The sequence below is a fragment of the Zeus faber genome, assembly GCF_960531495.2.
Source record: "Zeus faber genome assembly, chromosome: 3".
In the NCBI taxonomy this organism is placed as follows: domain Eukaryota; kingdom Metazoa; phylum Chordata; class Actinopteri; order Zeiformes; family Zeidae; genus Zeus; species Zeus faber.
Window position 1 is genome coordinate 29,242,316 of NC_137190.1, and position 20,713 is coordinate 29,263,028.

Below are 20,713 nucleotides of genomic sequence, written 5' to 3' on the forward strand. Positions count from 1 at the left end.
CATGTAATAGGAAAAAGTCTCCTGATGAGGCGTTCGTACCAGTGTTTTCCATTCATAGTGTTTTACACTGAGCACATGAGTGTTTGCTTCTTGGAAATGTCTGTTCATATGACGTGTGGCGTGTGATTTCAACACAAAACACAGTTTTCAGAAGACATAACATTGTTTTGAATGCAGAGCTTCATTTAGCGGGAGATTTGCCTTTTGCGTGTGTTTTCGGATTTGTGTGTAGACTTCTGAGAGTATGAGGTATGTTATCAGAAAACATATGTAAATAATTGTGAAAAACCGTAATGCCTCTTTTTTGGTGCTCCTTCAATTACTGTGTGTGTGTGTGTGTGTGTGTGTGTGTGTGTGTGTGTGTGTGTGCGTGCGTGCGTGGGTGCATGCATGTTTCTACTCAGGGTAGGCTCATTGTTTCACAAGCAAAGATGGTTGTCAGGAGGGTTGAGAGGACAGTTCTAAGTGTGGAGCAGGCGAGGCAGTTGGTGCACGTGTCCGAGGGAGCGTTGAGCAGAAAGGAGGTTAGTCGGCCACGACGCCTGCTACTTCCTCCTGTACACCTGTGGTTGTCAGGCCCGTGCGGTTTGGCAGCCAACTCCTACATTCCACACGTAGGAGTTGTCCACATTCCATTTGGTAGGACGAACGTCCTCTCCAACTTGCCATCTTTGATTCAGACATTAGAGGAGCTTGTGACATTTTAACTGTGTTTCATTTCAGCCCAGGGACCCGGATCCTTTGCTGGCGTGAGATGAACTTCGGGCGAGCAAGCCAGCAGGCTTCCCAGATCACCCCCACCCGGGATTTGAGACCGTAAGACGGACAGTTTTTTTTCCCTGAAGCTGTGTAGGGTTACTGGTGGGATGGGGGTCCCTGGGGTCCACTCTGTGCTCAGCCCTATGAGGACACACACACACACGGACACACACGGACACACACACACACACACACACACACACACACACACACACACACAAACACACATAATAATTTTATCTCATGTTGGGTCCTATGCTCCCTCAGCCCTAGGGCCTACATTTGTGTTAAGGGAACATCGGGCCAAGGGAGCAGAGAACCAGGCCCCTCAGGCTCCAAGATGAGCGGAAGGCTCTGTTTGCTTAACTAGAATTCCATTCGATGATGTCACATAAACAACGTCAGCGCTCGCTGGTGCCTACAGTCTTTGAACTCCTCCCGTCAGTCAAATACGGCGCCGACAACTGTCCCTGTTTTCGACGAACCAGGAACGCTGATCCAATGGAATATAGTGCGGACGATCCCACGTCACGTCTTGTTGGCTGATTGGTTTTATTCGATGCATCAGAAAGAACATCTCTCTCCATTCGGCACTGGCGTCAACGTCACTGTAGCTTCTCATTTTGACCACGAGGTGGTAGTAACACGTCATAGTCCCGTGAGAAGGGGCTGTAACGCGTAAAACCAGAAGGGCTGACGGAAGCAATATAAATATGGATGAAAAAGGACGGAGGAGCAAATCCTGCACAGCAAATGATCCTTATTGGAAAGAGTAATACATCTTTCATTCACCGACGAGTTTAAAAATCAATGCCCCCCGTGATTCAAACCCAAAGGATAGGATACGTTTTTGTGTTATGTCCTGGCTCCAACGAAGTCATGAAGAGCAAATAGAAAATCTAATCCACGGGACGAAATAAATGCGTACGTCCCCATTCCACACGGGTCATAGAAATGACTGAGGGACGTGAACTCCCCTCAGAGAATGTGTCGTCACTCTTTTCAAACGGAAGTGGAAGAATATATTTGATATAGGTAAAGCTCAGATAAAGTCCTTGATAGCCTGCTGTCCTTCCTCCCTCCCTCCATCCTTCACCTTTCCATCCATCCTTGCTCCATTCCTTTCTTCCTCCCTTCTTCTTCCTTCCCTCCCCGCCCAGTTCTTCCCTCCGTACGTCCTTCTCCCCTCCTTTATTACCTTATTACCTTCCTTTCCTCCTTCCATCCTTCCTTGCTCCCTTCCTTCCGTCCCTCCTTCCTTTATCCACCCCCCCCCTTTCCTTCTACCATCCTTCTCTCCTTCTTTCCTCATTCACCCTTCCCCCTTCTCTCCCTCCTTCCTCCATCTGTTACTTGTCTGTCCATCCATCCTTGCTCCACTCCTTTCTTACTCCATTCTTCTTCCCTCCCTCCTTCCATCCGTCCTTGCTGCCTTCCTTTCCTGCTCCATTCTTCCCTCCCTCCTTCCTTCCTTCCTTTTTTCGTTCGTTCATCATCCCTTCCTTTCCTCCCCTCATTCCTTCCTTCCTTCCTTTCTGGCTTCCTTCCTTCCTGCCTTTGCTCCCTTTCTTCCCTCCTTCCATCACTCGCTTCCCCTTTCCTTCTTCCATCCTTCTCTCCTTCTATCCTCATTCACCCTTGCTCCCTCCTTTCCTTTCCTCCTTCTCTCCCTCCTTCCTCTATCTGTTACCCGTCTTTCCATCCATCCTTGCTCCATTCCTTCCTTACTCCATTCTTCTTCCCTCCGTTCTTCCATCCTTCCTTGCTCCCTTCTCTTCTTACTCCATTCTTCCCTCCTTCCTTCCTTTTGTCATTCCATCATCCCTTCCTTACCTCCCGCCACTTCCCTACCTCCTGTCACAATATGAGCCAATAAATAACAATATCTAAATATCGTCCACTCCCTGGTTTGCATGTTCGTAAAATAATCCCTCAGGCAATTCTTTAAATTTCTTCCTTTTATCAGTGAAATGACGGGACGAACATTTGTGGGGCTTTCTTTCAAAAGCTCTCACCATGAATCCGCTTGTTGGAGATAAACACTGTTGCAAAACTGTGTTTTTGCAACATTGTTCCCCTCTTCCCGCTAAAAGGATGAAAGTTCCTCCAAAAGTCACAAGGAAAATTACCATCTGCTTTTGATGTATTGTTGTGGAACTACGCTCGGCTCTTGTGGTCTATTTTTTTTTTCCCCCTGCATGTGAAATTATTGAATTCTGACTCTACCTCAGCCAACAGTCTTAAAACGTTCCTTGTGCACTGGCATACTGTTTGCCACATGACCTGCATCCACGAGGTGTGAGATTTAGTGACCCATTGTGAATACACCCATTCATAGTTCAATTTGTTAACGCAATGTGATGCAGGTTTTCTTGTATGAATGTGTAAATGGAACCGCTAGAAGACTGAAAAGAAAAGATTTTCTATTGGACGACTCCCTTTTGGGAAGAGCAGGCTTCCTTGTCTCCTTGCCGTGTCTGTTTTTAAATCTGGAGTCAAAGGCCTCCGGATTTGGAGGGATCAGGGGTGAATTGCAATGTCCCAGCAGCTCGCATCAAAACAATAGGCAGTAATAATAACAAACAATAGAATTAAAACAAATATCAAAATTTAAAAAATATAAACATCAAAAGGCAACATATGGGGGGAAAAATGAAATATAATAAAAACGTAAGGTTAACTGTACACAATACAAATATACAAACATCACAGGAAAAATATAAAAATAAACCGGAACATGTTAGCAGTATGAAACTGAAAAGAATACAGTTAATAATGTCCAGACACACACACACACACACACACATGCGGATCCAATCTCTACTTTGCTCTTGATGTTTTTATTGATCGTCTGTGATTGCACCATTACCGTTCACACGCCACACACACACACACACACACACACACACACACACACACACACACACACACACACACACACACACACACACACACACACACACACACACACACACACACACTATATTAATTATTGTATCGTATATGTCCTATATTTTGGGGATATTTTGTCATTGCCTGTTTTCACAGCACTGCGTACTGCGCCTTTAAAAGCTCCGTTCACACAGCATGGATCATTTCAACTTCAATTGATTCAGTGAAAATTGCACTCACTGCAATACTGTGGCTTGCTTGTGTATTTTTAAAGTTATGCAAGAGACTCGATTATAACAAACTGCCTTGAGGAACAAAACACGGTAAGCCAAAATAATCATCTGGTTTCAACGTTATATACAAACTGGGACTACACTGTAATTGATTTAAAAGCGTCCCTCGTACAAGTAAAATCTGTTGAGGCCATTAGGCACAAAAGTTGTCTGGACCGAAACCGTGCTCCTCACCCAGGAGTGAAATATAAAAAGTTTTAAAGCGCTAAATGTTTCTCTGGATTGCCACAAGTTCCTTTTTAGCTATTTGGCTTGGCAGAGGAGACGCAATTCCCTATCCGAACCCCCGGTGCGGGTGGGATCATGCGAGGCCGGCTGGTGTCCTCCCAGCATGCCTTTCAGCAGGTGTGTTTTCTCACAGTCACATGACCTTTCAAATCACGCAGCTGTGCAGATGGAATCACGGGGTTCTCGCCGCGGGAATCCGTTCTCGCTTCCCTCAAACAGATGTCCGCTTCTAACCCCTGACCCCGCCCCCACCCACCCAGGTGCATGTCTTCCTGCCCAGACCGACCACTGGGGAGGAAGACACCGGAACACACTCATGCATTTTAGGTCGTGCGGATCTCTGCTTCTGCCTCGTTTTTGGAGCGAATCTAACAGAGACGGTGCGAAGAAATGGCAATATGTGCAACCCTATAACCATATCAGGAATAAAAATATATCTACTAATGCACAAATTTTACAGAACAATGCCATTTGAAGAACACATTTGGGTTGAAAAATGTGTTTTTAATACACTTCATCGGACTGATGAAAAGATGGAAATTGACAGTTTGGCACTATTAAAGAGGATCCTCAACTCTTGGTTTACGTATCGAAATAAAATCTCAGAAACTAGGGTTAAAAGTATGTCACCAAAATATGTGCTCAGTATATCACTTAAATATACTCAAATGATCACCATCACCTAGGAAAGCTGACACCAGGGGATTTTCAAGTCATTGAAAAGCTTTGAGATGAGCAAATGTTGTTAAAAGACAGACACATTAACGATTTGGTTTTATTAGATCGACATCACAGCATTTATGTTACATTTATGTTTTGTTTTTTTAGTTTATTAAGTTAAAAGGATGAGGATATGCACAACTGTTGTAACCCATTCAGTCATTGTATGTACATCACGCCACTATATGCTCATTCTAATTTGAAATGATGCTCTATGGTTTGTTCCCCACGATTGTTGGGACACGCACGCACGCACACACTCATCTACTGGGATGACTCAGCTCGAACAGCCGGCAGAGGTTCAGTCCGCTCAGCTGAGCTTGCAGCAGTCGACCATGTGCACACACTGTAGGAGCTTAGTCCCATGGAGGGGGAGGTGCTCCAGATGCTCCAACTACAAACAAATATTTTGGTAAAGACCTGCACCATTAAAGGAAACGGCAACCACCACGACAACTTGAATGCTGAAGAAATCCCTCAGTGAAAGATGAAATCGATGAATGCGCTGTGTAGTATGCAGAACGTTGTAGTGTATGTGCTTATATACAGTACAGATGCATAGTTATATACTATGCACAAAATAATGGAAACATCACATGAAAATGAGAATAAGTTTGAAGTAGCTAACCCACAAATTACAAATGCATGTAATATGAGTCATAATGGGTTGATCCGCACTGTGTGTGAGCTATAAAAGTGCTCTGACAATTAGTACTTTGATATCTGAGTTTTCCAAGCAACATGAGCCAAGTAAAAGACTTCCAAAGTTGTTGCAGGTGCATCGGTCAAAAAAAATTGCCGAATTTTTTGCGGTCTTCGGGGAGTCGTCCCGAACAGTCTCGCTGATCTGAACATCACTGAACCTTTGTGGGAGGTTATGGAGTGAAAAGTGCAAAGCGGTTTTCCACCTCTTTCGCCCCTCAAAGAACTGGAGGCTTTTCTTCTTGGAGGAAAGCCTCCAGATCTTCACACACAGGTCAGCAGTGTAGAAGAAAGAAGAAAGAAGAAACAGTCTTTATTTGTCACACGACACTCCACAACACATGCTTGCACACACACACACATGCACATGCTTGATGGTGGCCGGTGAAATGGCTCCTCTGCTTTTAACCCATCCTGGCTTGTCCTTCCTCCAGATCTTCACACACAGGTCAGCAGTGTACAGTGTACAACAGTGTTTTGAGAAGCATTGCAGCTGTTGTGAAGGCAGAAGGCTCTTCTCCTTATTAGGTCCTTGATGTTGATATATTGCTGGGTTTCTCCTTTGTGTCCAGCCACTGTTCTGACCCAGAAGTATACGAAATATATCAATCCAAACTGACAGGTGTCAGAATTTTGTGTACCTGTACATTTGAAATTTCACATTGCAACCACAAATCCGTGCCTCTCTCACTCACTGGCGCTTTAACAATTTGCTAATGTTATCCCTTACAGTATATAAGAAAAGAGAGTATAAAGTATATAGTAAAAAGAAAACTGCCATAGTTGTGGATGAATATTCATAATGCAAGCTGCGTGAAGGTAGAGAGTGGAAATTTCCATGGAAGAGGGAAAATCCATTAAACTCAAGTCATTTCACCCTGTTGTGAATCATCACAACCTGGAAATCAACTCCACATGCTACAGCATATTTTATGGTACTCCTTCAATTATACTGGATACAGTTTGTGTGTGTGTGTGTGTGTGTGTGTGTGTGTGTGTGTGCCCATACCTAGTGCACAGACACATACTGTACACACACACAATTAAACCTTCTCTGATCTATGCGGCTGCAGGATTCAGGTGTGGCTTCGGGGCTCTTTCCACTGCTCGGAGGCGCCCCGACATAATACCCACCTTATACACCAGAACCTGTTGGGATAAGTCCCGTACACTCCTGTACATTCACACACACATGCACACACACATGCACACACACACACACACACAGACACACACGTACAGGCGGTCTCATCACAGGCGCGCGCACACCGCCAGCACTTGCTTTGAACACAGCCCAGCACCCTCCTGGTTGCATCCCACTCCTTTTCTTCCTCATTTACTGCCATAACTATGACAGGAAGAGGCCACGCGCCCGATTGCTTTTCCGGTTTTCCTGGAACTAATTAACTCTTAACTTTTTTCGATACATGTTGCCGTCCAATGTGTATGTTTTTCCATGTACATGTTGTCTTCTGTTTCTATGTTTATGTTTTTCCATGTATATGTTGCTGTTTGGTTCACAACACTAATATATTCAGTTCCTAGACATACAATGATCCCTAATCATAGATACAAAATTACAGAAAAACCTTGTGGCAGTTTCGCCTACCACGCGTCACCCAAGGGGCGTGTTCAGGGATCTATGGCACAGAGACACAGAAGACGGGGTTGTAGACACCAGTTTATTGTAGAGAGTGGCCAGTTGGAATCAGCCCGGAGCAGATAGACATGTGTCATGACATGTATATTTGCTCCTATCCTGAGTGTGTGTGGGGATGGGGGTTTTACCTGCTGTGACGGGGCTGGCCTCGCCCTGTAGCGCTGCAGCTTTACCGAGTCTGCCCAATCAGCTATACATTTTTCTAAACAACATTGACTTTGGCTGTATTATAATATAAAGACCCTATTTTATTCATTCGAGATATGTTTCTGTGTCCAAAAAAGCTAACAACCAAATCCCCCATTTGAACTTATTAATATGGCTATGGTATTTATTATTGTTATTATTATTATTATTATTATTATTTACAAAATACCTTATGGTATGCTGCTGTGTGACCAGTATCAAAGTATTTGTTAAGCACTTATAAGAGAGTTGAGATTTGATATGTGACTATAATGCGTACACACTTCTCATGAGCCTACCACTACAAGACGCTGTGATTGAGTGTGTGTGTGTGTTCACGCTGAAAAGGTTACTGCAGGGCGAGAGACACAGAGAGAGTTGACTTTGGTAATAAAAACCACTGGGTTTAACACCGGTCATTGCACTGCTGTAGCCTGTGCACGCCACGCTTAGTCTTGCCGCGTTTCTCGAGTAGTGAAAGTTTTCCTCTTTGATTAAGCTCCATTCAGGATATCTGTCAATTCTGTGCACATGACGAAGTCATGGATATATGGACAAATAACATTTCAGAAGCCACCTACTGTATATTGAGAGGAGCACTGATATCGGTTGCTAATTCCTGGGTGTGTTTACAGTATACATGCTTTATAACCTTTATTACCCACATATTTGGTTTTATTCCAAGTCTAAGACCCTCACAAGGACCCTTTACCTGGACTTTAGACTGTGCCTAGGGGCCATGCACCTCCAGCCTGTGCCCACAGGTAATAGAATTGCCAATCGAAATGGCCATTTTTTTTCACCTCTTACTGCTTGTCATTTGTTAGTTTTATCTCTCCAATAAAGTACGTCTAAACGTTTAACGTTAATACTGAATGACCTCACCTGCCGCAATCCACCCACTGAATTCTTGGGGAGGTACCACCACCGTAAACTGTAACCACAAACCAAACAGCGCACGCACAAAAGCATGCCAGGGATACAGTTTGGTTTGGTAAAATTCCACACTACATTCCCCATATGAGTCAACCTTTGCTATTGACAGAGTTCTTATAAATGGAAGGTTACTGATATGGTAACTTAAACCAAAACTAAAATAAGTACATTTCTTGTGTAGCCATCTGAATACGTAACCACGGAAAATGTTGTTTGCAATGGCGTGACAAGTTCAAAAGAGACGCCTCATAAAAATGACCATGAAATAACCACACTGACTCCTGTCATCTGAAATTGACCAGATTGCCGTCAAATTTGTCCTTAGAAAAAGTTTAGCTTTCATTTACTTTTATGTAATACTATGCATTTCATTATTTAAAAAACAGCTTCTTATATGAAGTACCATAAAAATAAAAATGTTGGTACAACATTAAATTGAAGAAAATGGTCTTAGAGTCTCATAAGAGGTATTTCCTCAAATCAATCCCACTCCTGTCCCTTTGACATGCTGTTTTTTTCCTCTAGGTTATCAAAATTGCCATGGCAACCTTTAGAATCAAACCAGCCACTTGAAAAGATTCATTTCTGCAACAGCCTTATTCTTAAAGACAGCATGCAAATGGATTTCTTTGCCATGATTGAGATTTACGTGCTGTAAACAGGGAACTGAACATCTTTATGTTTTTAATATGAAAGAGAAGATCTTGACTCCACATAATAGTTACTGTATTCAACTCAATGGGATATTTAAAAAAGAAAAGAGCAGCTTCACTGACCTTACGGCAAACAATGTGTTACTTGTTGATTACAGTGGGACTACATTTTGTTTTTAAATGTCATATCTCATAAGCTTCAGCAGGACATTTACAGCAGTCAAACAATTTGTAGTTGAAATGTTCCCCACAGTTTCAAGCTGTTTTAATTCATTCAAGTTAATGTTTATCATTGAGTTATGTTTTGTATAATGTGACCTACAGTAGGTTGAGGTAACTTAATATACTGTTAATTTACTGTAAATTATGCATTGCAGTTACTCAAAACAGACAAATTGTGTCTCCATACTGTACATAGAATTTGGAACAGTAGAATATATATATATTTTTTTATTCAACAGGGTGGACAACGTTCATCTACACAGTATCAGGGTCCATTGATGACGGTAAGTTTTGCTGAATCCAATTGTCTACCTGTACGAAAAGTAGTGCACAGAGAGCAGCATGAGCAGATGGAGGGGGATTTTTGTAATTCTAATTATTTTCTTCAGATAACTTCCCTGTATGGGTGTCCTTTGGTCATTCAGCTGAAAGTAAAATACAGCATTAACTGGGAAAGACCTGTTTGTTTTGATTGAACTTTACCCTACATCACTTGCTTTTCATGGGCACCACCTACAAGATGGAAATGTCATTTCTTCACGTTGCGAAATTCAATCTTTTGTGTTACTGCGTGAACAAATAAAGGGCCACCCCTCATTTTGGCCCAAACCACAATTTAAAACCCAAACCCTGATGTTAATTTATAATTGTTGACAATTCCATTTTATTTTTCCATCTGGATAATGCGACAGAGTAAAGGGAATTTTCCTTGCATGAGAACAAACCCCATTAATGCCATCCTTCATCGAGCACTGCTTCTGTTTAGCCTGTTTAAATCTCATCATTTTTATTCTGAATTTGTGCCTCAATATTCCCTCTCAAAGTTACATTATGATTTGATTACACTTGCTTTGCACACATTGGGATCTTGCAAACCAGCTATAATAAAGGGCAGATGTTTTTCGGACCAGAAAATGAAAATGGCTTTTTAACTTTAAAGTGGTTATTTAGGCAGCGAGGTCTCCAGCTCTACAAGAAGTCCTGTTGAATGGGGACCAGCTGGCTTGGGATGAATGCGTCGGCCACAAAGGGAAGAGTCTGGTTTTCCCAGGATTTCAGAATTAGGGACGGCATTCGGCGCGGTGATGCAAACAAAGGGAACTGCGTCAGAATCCTCCGAGACAAGAAACGTCAGTGGTTTCCCGACTTAGGCTAAAGAATGGTGAGGGAAAGAATAGTAAATATGTTTGATTGATATGTTGATATGTTGCAGATTGACTGGGGTCGGCAGTAACTAAATATCAAATCACTCCATTAAGAATGCAAAGTTTTTCTCACACTCATATGTGCATATGCATATACTTTTGGACAATGGTAAAGTCAATTAAACATGCTATTAAGAAACTCAGTATACATATTTTAGGACTATTTCGGACCTTTCCTGTGCTCTGCTGCTCCAGGCCCAGATTAGGGGCAGCGGATGTTGGAGCCTCACCACACTGTCCTGTTTGGAGAAGAGACTGTTTGGAGTTTCGAAACAAGGTGAAAGACTTGTTCTCATGAATTCTAGTGGCTCTACTGTATTGTACCTAGAGTAGAGAGTCCTCCCCCAGGGGTCCAGGCCACCCTGGGGGAGGCTAAGACAATTTGATTATGCTACGAAAAAAAAAGTATAATCAAAAATCTTGAATTATACCCATTACAGCAATGTTCTGTCAGTGGGGGGCCTCAACAAGGTGGTGGGCGTGGGGGTCCTTGGCATAAGGAGGTTTAGGAACTTGTTCCCAAGAAACACAAACTCTATAGACTCCAGAGTATAACTACTTGGGTTGGATTGTCCAATTGATAATGAAATTGGATTCTGTGTATTCTCTCTTTGATTTTCTAGAGCTCGGAGGTCTCTCACTTTGTGATTAGATTATTGTGGAGAACCAATCAAGGAGCCTGCGGTTCAACACGGTAGGTCCTTTCCTGCATTCCCCCGCACAGAGAACAAATCACTTAACTGCTCGGAACAATCAAAGTATTCAGAAAGATTGTTACTACATGGCCTTGCACATTGTAATTTTATTCTCTGCCCTCCAGGTCAGTTTGTAATGACCACAGAGGAAGAGATCAGAGAAGCTATCAGAGATGACCAGACCAAAAGCAACGGCTTCGAGGGAGCCATCAACTGGAGCTCCAAGATCTGAATAGAGAGAAGCAAGGATTGTGTCTCCATTACATATGCTTTTCTCACAATTATAACATTATTTATACAGCACTTATCCAAACAGAGGTTACGTACCGCTTCACAGTTTAAAAAGACTTTAAAGGCCATTTAGAAATAAAATACAATTAAAAAGTGATAAAAGTAACACAAAAATCAAAACCGCAAAATTTAAAGAATCGTTTGTGTTGCTCACTGTATTGAATGTGCTCTTTGTAGAAGTGTTGAGTGAAAGTTCTTCAAGGATACCATTGGTTTTATGTGCACATATTAGTGAAATGTGTATCTAAATAACATTCCCTTTTCCACTGCTCTGGTAAATTTCCGGCTCTTTACATTTTCACACTGCCATTAACCATGGTTTTAGGGGAGCTCAAAAATGAAGCATGAGAAGGAATGTCTTGTGAAATTCAATTATCAGAATAAATTGTGAGTGCGAGTGCTTGCTTGCCTTTTGACAAGATTTATTTAAATTTTTTTTCCCCCAAAATGTGAATGTGTGAATCATCCATATCTGAAGTTTTTTATTTTTATTATTTTGGGGGGCGGGGGGTGTGACCCATTTTACCAATTTTAAGGATTATTATTAAGGTTAGGGTTTCCAGTTTCATTTTTTTATCCATCTGAGAGAAGGAAGCCATCCACGATTGAGTAACTAGTGGACTCGCTCTATGGTATTACGTTAGAAGACGCAGATGCGGCTCTCCGGGTTGAAAGAGCTCCGAAGCAGGAAGTGGTGCTGCGTTTACGACAGCTCTGAAAACTGTCATTTGTGTCGGAGGCGATGCTGCATTCATAGGAATTCAGAGAACTGTAATTTGCGTGGGAAGTGCTGCTGCATTCATGGGAACTCGGAAAACTGTAAAAGGTGTCGGAAGTGATGCTGTGCTCACGGGAACTTGGAAAACTGCAATCTGTGTCTGTAATACAAACCCTCCCCGCATCCCCATTGTCTACCACCGCAAGTATATGTCAGACCTGTGAGATTACGATTATCCTTCAGACTTATTTTTGCCAGTATGGACGTGAAATAGGTCTTAAATTACATTTAGTAGTCTTAAACAGTCTCAAAAAGGTCTTAAAAAGTCTTCAGTTTAACTTGTTGAACCCTGCAGAACCCACGATATAATCATTCAAAGTGTCGCCTGGCCCAGGCACTATTCATCCACACATGAATACGGAGTCGTCATATTTCTACTCATCTCATTATGCACAACAGCCTCCTTCCTTAACTCAGCCAATCCAGAATCAATGGAGTCTGGATGGATGGAGCAGTGGGTGGGGTATTGCCGGGACAGGGGTGGTGCTCGCTGCACTCACATATTACAGATGTCTGGATCACATTTAAAACACATGTTACTGCTTCGTGGCTACGTGGTTTTGGTAAATCCGGAAGACCAAGACACAATTTTTTTTATGGATTTTAATGGACAATACTTGATGAATTGTCATTAAAGGGGGACGACTGGAACACAAGAGAAAATAAACAAACACGGAGAGAAACCCTCAGACAGACAAACAACAAGACATGCAACCGCTGGGAGACATATAACACACACAGACACACACAAAACCATAGTGGCGTCTTCAAAAGCCTCAACCCTGATCCTAATGGAGAGGAATTAGGTGTGTGACAACGCTTACACCATTGGGCCGTTTCTAACACAGACACGCCACACTGGGAACTGCAGAGCTTTTGCACTGATAGAAAAGGAGTGTCAGGGAGCCCAGCCAGTGCACGAAACAGCTTTCTCGAGAAACAGAAGGGGGGAGTCTGAGGTTTTAGACTGAAGTATCCTGCAGCGGAGGTGGGCTTTTGAAGAAGAGTGGTGAAGAGGTAAATCTGAGTCCGAGCACAGAGGAGCGTCTGAGGATCATCCAAGCCACAGGCCCCGACGCTAAACCTCAAAAGAGGACGCAACCTGCATTTGGACTAAATGGAAAGAAAGTGTTTTTGAGAAGAAGGAAGACTGCAGGCTCGCAAGAAGTCTCAAAAGGGAATCCTGACTTGAGTGTTTACTAAAGGTGTTACTCAGCTGCTTTCACTGCTGGTACCACGCTCGTTTAACTGGAGACCTAAGGACCCGCATCAAAGCCTGCGCTGTAAGACGTCCGTGTTTTAAAGGATTTTTAGGCTACTCCATTTGGCTTAGGGGTGTCTGGGTGCCTGTGACAGGTTGCGTCTGGCTTGGACACAAACACATCCACTTCTGTTTGTCTGGAAGTGTGTGTGTGTGTGTGTGTGTGTGTGTGTGTGTGTGTCTGTGTGTCATACACATAACCTAGAGGGTTGGAGAGCGTGTGTGTGGTCTGGGCAACGGCTCGTCTCGGAAACATCAATTCTGCAGAGAGCAGCGCGAGTGGACGGACTAGCAGACGTGAAGGAAAACTCAGTGCTTCTCCACGAAAGCAAATCAAAGCCAGGTGATGAAGATGAGGATAAGCCTGTCTGCGTGCAGAGAGTCCCTGCTAGTGACTCTGGTGGTGAAGCTGATGTGGATCCAAGTGGGCCTGAGCATGCACATGGACGGAGCCAGGGTAAGTGAGGATTCACATTTATCAGCTCAGGAAATCTGTGTCATTCAAACTTGTTTGACGATACTGAAGTAAAAAAATTGAAAGTGTTTTAAGAAAGTTGCATAATTGTTTTGGGTTCAACTCATCCAATAAGGCAGAGTTTACTTAGGCTCTGGATATAATGCAACACCATCTTGGTGGTACATGGACTGATGCTTGTTTCTCTTGAATATTTCCCATGCACTGCACACACACACACACACACACACACACACACACACACAATCACTCAAATCAAAAACCGGATCACTTATACTTCTTTTTCACTGCACAAAAAACAAGTGCACACCTGCGATCATCTGGCTTTTGTCTTTAGTGTGAAAGGTTACAATCGGCGGTATTTATCGGCTCCAGCTTGCTTTGAACGGCATTGATGGAAACATGACGCCTGGGTAGACGCGCAAATTTTCACTCCATTTCTGGACGTTGGCACGGAATAGACAGGAATATCCACATATCATTAGATCATTTTATATCCAATTTAGAATCCAAAATCAAGATAAGAAGTTATTGACTTTTTTCGCCCACATGCGGGACCGTAAAATGTTTTGAGTGTGGGAACCTCTCCATGGGGACCGCTCCAACCAGGAGTGGTCGGGGACCACCAGCATGGGCTCTGAGCCACTCCAGCACCGCCCACAGCCAGCCTCTGAACGGGAGGAGCGTCTCCACTCCCTGCTGCTGTAGGACCGGGCCCGGGCATTGCCGGCATGGATGTAACATGTAACATGCTTTCTACAGTTTTTTTCCAAATCTCACACTGGAAACATGACACACCCCTTTTCTGGTGGCTTTGTGACATTTAATGTTACACACCAGAAAAAAAGGTTTTTTTGGCAATAGGAACTTAGTCAATCAACTATTTTTAGCGGGTTTACTCACATTTAAAAAATCCACATTTAGATGCTGGTGTAAAAATGGTAACAGAGTGTGTGTGTCTACATGTAATGATGCATGCAAGTGTAAACTTGCTCGTATAACCCATGTTGTAAACTGAAATGAAACACATCAATAGTTGTAAAATGTTCAGTATCAACACACTGTTTCTGTGCCATGATGAGGGAGGTGCCAGGACTTCTCGGCCCCTTATGACCCTTCATCCGCCCCTCTTTACTCCCTTTTTCCCTAAAACTAACTTTATCTCTCCTTGGGTAAATGTTCTTTTTTAATTCTCTCCTAGAGGGAGAGAAGGGCTCCCAACCCTTATTGGATCCCACCTCATTATGCCCCGTCATCCCTCTCTTCCCCTCCTACCCCGCTTCCCCTCTCTGGTTCTCATTAGCGGGTATGTTCCCCCGAGCTCACTAAAGAGGAAACCTTAAGTTTAAGTGGAAGCAGTCAGCCCAGCCAGATAGCCAGCCAGCAAGGCTACCCCACCCTCCTTCCCGCAACACGCTGAACACATCAGAGGGCTGAGACACTTAGGATCGTCTAGAAGAAATAAAAAAAATATTGCACAAACAAGTGTTATATTCCATGACTGCCCCGCCCCACATGCCCCTGCACCGGCTGCACGACCAGCGACCGCTATCAGCCTCAGTGGTGAGCGTTTTGCAAGCCAGGACTTCCAACCACCCCCGCTCTTTTTCAGGCAGAGCAGACCTGTTTACATGGAAGGAAGGATAAGGTCTTACACAAATATAAACACTTAATCATCAAAAGGCACTCCGTGAAAAATTGTCCTTGAAAAATGTATGAGAGCTTCTCCTTCTCGAGAACTTCAGCAGGTGTTTCTCTGGAAATATGCTGAGGTTTTTTTCTAACAATAAGCACTGTTCAGCCCTACCCAGAAACAGAATTATCAGATCAGAGGCTACACTCACGCACACATACAGCTGTTGATAATTTTTACTCTGTAGAAAGAATGTTAGTTCTACATCGCAAGCCAAGGTGATATTGCCAATAATCAGTATTGGCATATGTGGCAGTTTCTCCTACCACACACACCCAGTGGTGTTTCAGGGCCCTCCGGCACAGAGAAAAATTGACTGGTCCCCTTCCAGAGGACGTGGTTCCCAGAGCAGCGCGGTTGACCGCCCTCCTTCCCCCAGGGCAACGACAGACTGCCCCATCCTCCCTTCCGGAGCGCGGGGGCCTCGGGCTGCTGCACTGGCTGGTGAAGGCGTGGCCGGACTTGGGGGCTGTTGCTGGGGTGGCCTGGCTGCTGGATGGTCCCAGCGGTGACTACTGGGCAGAGGAACGAGCTGCAGACAGTTACCCATGGTGGCTGCTGTGGCTGCTTCTCCACCGGTCCGCCGCCGGACACCCTGGGTGCTGCTGCTGCCAGTCAGGAGAGGGTTGGTGCTGGGGCCACCCATTGACCCCCTGGTGGCTTCCCTATACCGGAGAGTCCCCGTACAGGTGCCACTGTGGCAGTTTCTCCTACCACACGCCACCCATGTGGCGTTTCAGGGCCCTCCGGCACAGAGACGCAGATGACGGTGGGTTGTAAACACCAGTTAATTGTAGAGAGTGGGTCAGGTGGAATTAGCCAGAAGCAGATAGAACATGTCATGACAGGGCTGCTATCCTGAGTGTGTGGGGATGGCGGTTTTAACTGCTGCTTGTGAGACCAACCAAGGAGCAACAGGTACACAGCCACTCTGACTCAATCACCTAGATCCAGTTCAGGTGTTGCTGCTCAACCAGACCATCCCCACACCACAGTATATATAATATTAGCATTAAAATGGTCTGTAAAATGGTCTTTTTACCATTTTCTTCATTTGGCAGGTCTGTATCTCACTTAAATTGATTGGCTACAGTTGAATTATTTTGACCATAACCCCCCCCCGTCCCAGGTATTAACTCAGGAGCAGTGGGAGAGGAAAGTCAGGTCTGCGTCCAATCTTGATGAGCTGCTGAGGCTGATTGACTTCCCCGACTGGAAGCTGTGGAAGTGTCGTCTGAAACTGCAGCAGCTTGACACCCAGCCAGAGTTCCGCTCCTCTTCTTCCTTCCCCTCCTCTTCCTCTTCCTCCTCCTCCTCAGCAGGGTCACACCGGTCCACGCGTTATGCCGCTGTCTCTTACAGCTTGGAAATACTCAAAGGTTTGTAAAGCAGGTGGCTTCCAGTTCCAGCCCGCAGTTAGTCCCGGTCCTGCAAGTGGAGTTCAAGTCCTCAACCTGCAATGCAACTGTTTATTAATTCTTAAATCATCAAGAACTGCTCCAATAACTCTGTGCTGTGGATGACCTGTAGAATGACAAGAGCACCGTTTTTGGTTATAGAGAACCACCACCAACCCCCCTCTTTGGAGAACTATTTATCATGTTTGGGTCTATAAACAACTGATCACTACTCCAAGAGGGGGAGAATCACCACGGGTGAGACAAATAAACATAGAAACGAACAACATTTACACAAAAACATAAACATTGGACGACAACATGTATTGAAAATCATTTAATTAGATCCAGGAAAACTGGAACTACAACTGGTCACGTGGCCTCTTCCTGTCAAAGTTATGGCAGCAAATGAGGAGGAAAGGAGAGGGATGCAACCAGGAGGGTGGTGGGGTGCACTCCAAGCAGGTGTGGTGGTGTGAGCTTGTGTGATGGGACCGCCTGTATGTGTTTGTGTGTGTGTGTGTGTGTGTGTGTGTGTGTGTGTGTGTGTGTCCAGCCATAGATGAAGAGTGGCAGAGGACCCAGTGCATGCCAAGGGAGACGTGCGTGGACATAGCCAAGGAACTGGGCACCGACCCCTCGATGTTCTTCAAGCCACCCTGCGTGTCTGTTTACAGGTAGGATTTACAGCATTCCAACAGCATTAAGACCAGATATAAGACCAGATATGTAAATAAATAGATATAAACGTACACAACCGATTTATTGATTCAGATGAGGAATGTCAACCATAATTTTGGTTGGCTTTTGACACACATCACAGTGTTGGCTGTTTCTTGCTTCACTCTTATCCAATGGTAAACTCATCACTTATCTCCATCTTCTTGTGCATATACTTACTGAAAGATTTGCTGTAAAATTCCGATGTCAATATATCAGGTGTTGAAAGTGTCCATTATCTAACTCGTAGGTGTTTCCACAGGTGTAATGGCTGCTGCAATACAGAGGCTGCCACCTGCAGGAACACAACCACCACTTATGTCAACAAAACCGTGAGTGTCCAACCCTCAAAATAGGCAACTCCCATTCCATTACGTTTCCCTTAATGCCGACTTTAAATACTTCTTACATTGGACAATAAATGTTATTCAGTGTGTGTGAGTTTATATACATTATATTTATGTGAATCTTTTAGCTTCTAAGTGTTATCCCGTTCAAATTTGGACCCGAGCCCATCCTCATAAAAGTGGCCAATCACACTGAGTGCAAATGCATGGAGCCTGCCATAATACGCCGCAATGCCCGCATTCACAAGAAGAGAGGGTAAATCCATCATCTCAGCCACATATATCCCTTGATTGAAAAAGCCACGGTGTGTTGTTTTTCACATGATAAAACACTTTTCCACTCTGCCCGTTGTCGTTTTGCTGGCAGTTGCTCGCCCATGCGCCAGCTGTCAGAGACCCAGGACACCAGGCAAGTTTGTGAGAGTGGGCTGCTGTGGGACTGCGCGGCCAACAGATGCATACCCTACCCCTCCACTGCACCAGGTGTGTGTGGAATGGTGTTGGCCTCAGTTTGTCTATGTTTCTGTGCCTATACAAACCCGCAGAATACCTTCAAACTTTCCTCAGACCTGCTCCCAACTTGCTCCCTCGCTGTGCAGAGTTTTTGCTGAGCTCATGGATGCCCGACTGTGAGATCGACGTGGAGCGCTGCGACTGTCTCCCCAGGCTCCAGACAACACCCCAACCCAGACCCGTCTCCCGCTGTCTGCTCAACTCCACTGACTGTGCCAAGAAGGGACAACGTTTTGAAGAGGACTCCTGCAGGTAGTCACCTAGATGGAACAAACTTTGGTTAATCGATAATAATAATAGAGACATTTATTTTCAGAAATTTTAAGCAGGGTTTTAAAGAATTGTGATACATACAGAGTAAAGTAAGGAATATGTTGGTTAACATAGGTGGACGGATGAATGGGTGGATGAATGATTCAACCGATAGGTGGATGGACGAACGGCGGGATGAATGGATGGTTTCGTGGGTGGATTATTCGACAGATTTAAGGATGGGTGGACGGATGGATGGTTGTCTGGATGGATGATTTCTACTGATTGAGGGATAGGTGGATGGGTGGATGATGAATGGTTGGCTGGAATGATGATTTCCACAGATTGAGGGTTGATGGATGGATAAATGGGTTGACGAATAAATGTACAGGTGGGTGGATGGATGAATGGACAGATTGAGGGATGGATATATGGATGGATAATGAGTGGATGGATAAATGCACAGATGAATGGATGGACATGAAAAACCAAGCAAATGAAAGTGCGCAGGGTCGGTTGAGGAGCTGTTATTTCATCAAAACCGAGTGTCATGAAAGTCACGAATGGAATAATTTTCATTCACAGCTGCAAGTGACACAAGTGACAATCTGCTCGAGCTGAGAAGTACGGAGGCAGAGATGGCAGTGCTCATAATTTATTTACAATCCTATTTAACTAATAATAAAATAAACATCCTTCATCCTTTTCGTAAGTTGATATTAACTCATGTGACCATGTTAATAGCTATCTTTTAACATGCCTACTTTTAAATCAATGTATAGAAATTTGTGATTTGTACATTTGTCTTTTGTGCACTGAACAAACATTTTGTTTGCATTAAATATTGATTATTTTTTATAATTCGATCATTAACTTCACTGATGTCACATTTGCCTTGTGTCTGAGTCAACACTTCCCACTCACTTCTTCTATTTGACTGGAAAATCATATTTGAGCAGATCGCAGCAAAGCGCCATTTGGGCCATATTGACTATTTCACACAAAGCCCCAAAATAACAAATAAACTGTCAGTTGAACTTAAGCTTTACACATGAATTTACTTCAAAACAAACTGGGTCTCGTAAAAAAAAAGAATCTGTGGCTTTTATACAAGTTCATACTTAAGTTATACTCTCTGAAGGTGCAGAGAGATGAATATTGTAACGTTGGTTCAGCCTGACTGACCACATACCAACCACAGCCAGACGGCAGCAGAGTACATAATGGTCGACTTTTAGTCTTAAGTCCTCTCTATAAGGCTCTATAGTGCTGTACCTGAAATAAAGGCAGACCTTTTAGAGCCTCCTACCCACACCCTTCCATCTGGTCTCACCCTTTTCTTTTGGGTTCTCCTCGGCTGCAGATTCTTACACTAAATATCCTGATGCCGTGGAAAGCTTTTTTTTTTTTTTTTATGTTTTTCTGCAATGCATTTATATTTACATTGGACCTAATAAAAAATTAAGTGGGTTGATCTAAAAGCAGTGCTATTGCCCCCTTGTGGGGCAATCCATGTTCTGCAGCTTGACACAACAAGTGCGCTTCCGCTGCAAAGCGACATGGAACTGTTTTAAATCTCTTGTCAATCGTCAACCCAGTCAAGCTGACCAACTGGCCAACCCAATTGGGACTTGGGCCACAGTGTTTTTGTCTGACATTTTGTGTCTTAATTAGCATTTTTATGCTATTTATGTTGTTTCGATGACGTACTTTCGGTGGTTTCTCGGCAGAACAGTGCATCAAATAGTCATAGAGACACTGCAGGTTTCAAGCACACACACACACACACACACACACGCACACACACACACACACACATTATGTTCATACACATC

The 20,713-nt window shown here is 43.8% G+C and overlaps 2 protein-coding genes across 2 annotated transcripts; both read left to right on the forward strand.

Moving 5' to 3' along the window:
- Positions 1-431: 431 nt before the first annotated feature.
- On the forward strand, positions 432-11,383 carry pir (pirin; the record flags this gene model as incomplete). Its single annotated transcript, XM_079997324.1, is given in 6 exon segments — positions 432-474; positions 477-524; positions 755-816; positions 11,080-11,114; positions 11,116-11,150; positions 11,277-11,383. Coding segments are annotated over 6 exon segments (330 nt in total).
- Positions 11,384-13,420: 2,037 nt separating this feature from the next.
- Positions 13,421-19,650, forward strand: vegfd (vascular endothelial growth factor D). The gene is made up of 8 exons (XM_079997451.1): positions 13,421-13,938; positions 16,779-17,028; positions 17,603-17,723; positions 18,029-18,098; positions 18,242-18,369; positions 18,481-18,596; positions 18,713-18,878; positions 19,464-19,650. The coding sequence occupies exons 1-8, from the start codon at positions 13,828-13,830 to the stop codon at positions 19,471-19,473; spliced, it is 972 nt and encodes a 323-aa protein (XP_079853577.1). The 5' UTR covers positions 13,421-13,827; the 3' UTR covers positions 19,474-19,650.
- Positions 19,651-20,713: the final 1,063 nt, after the last annotated feature.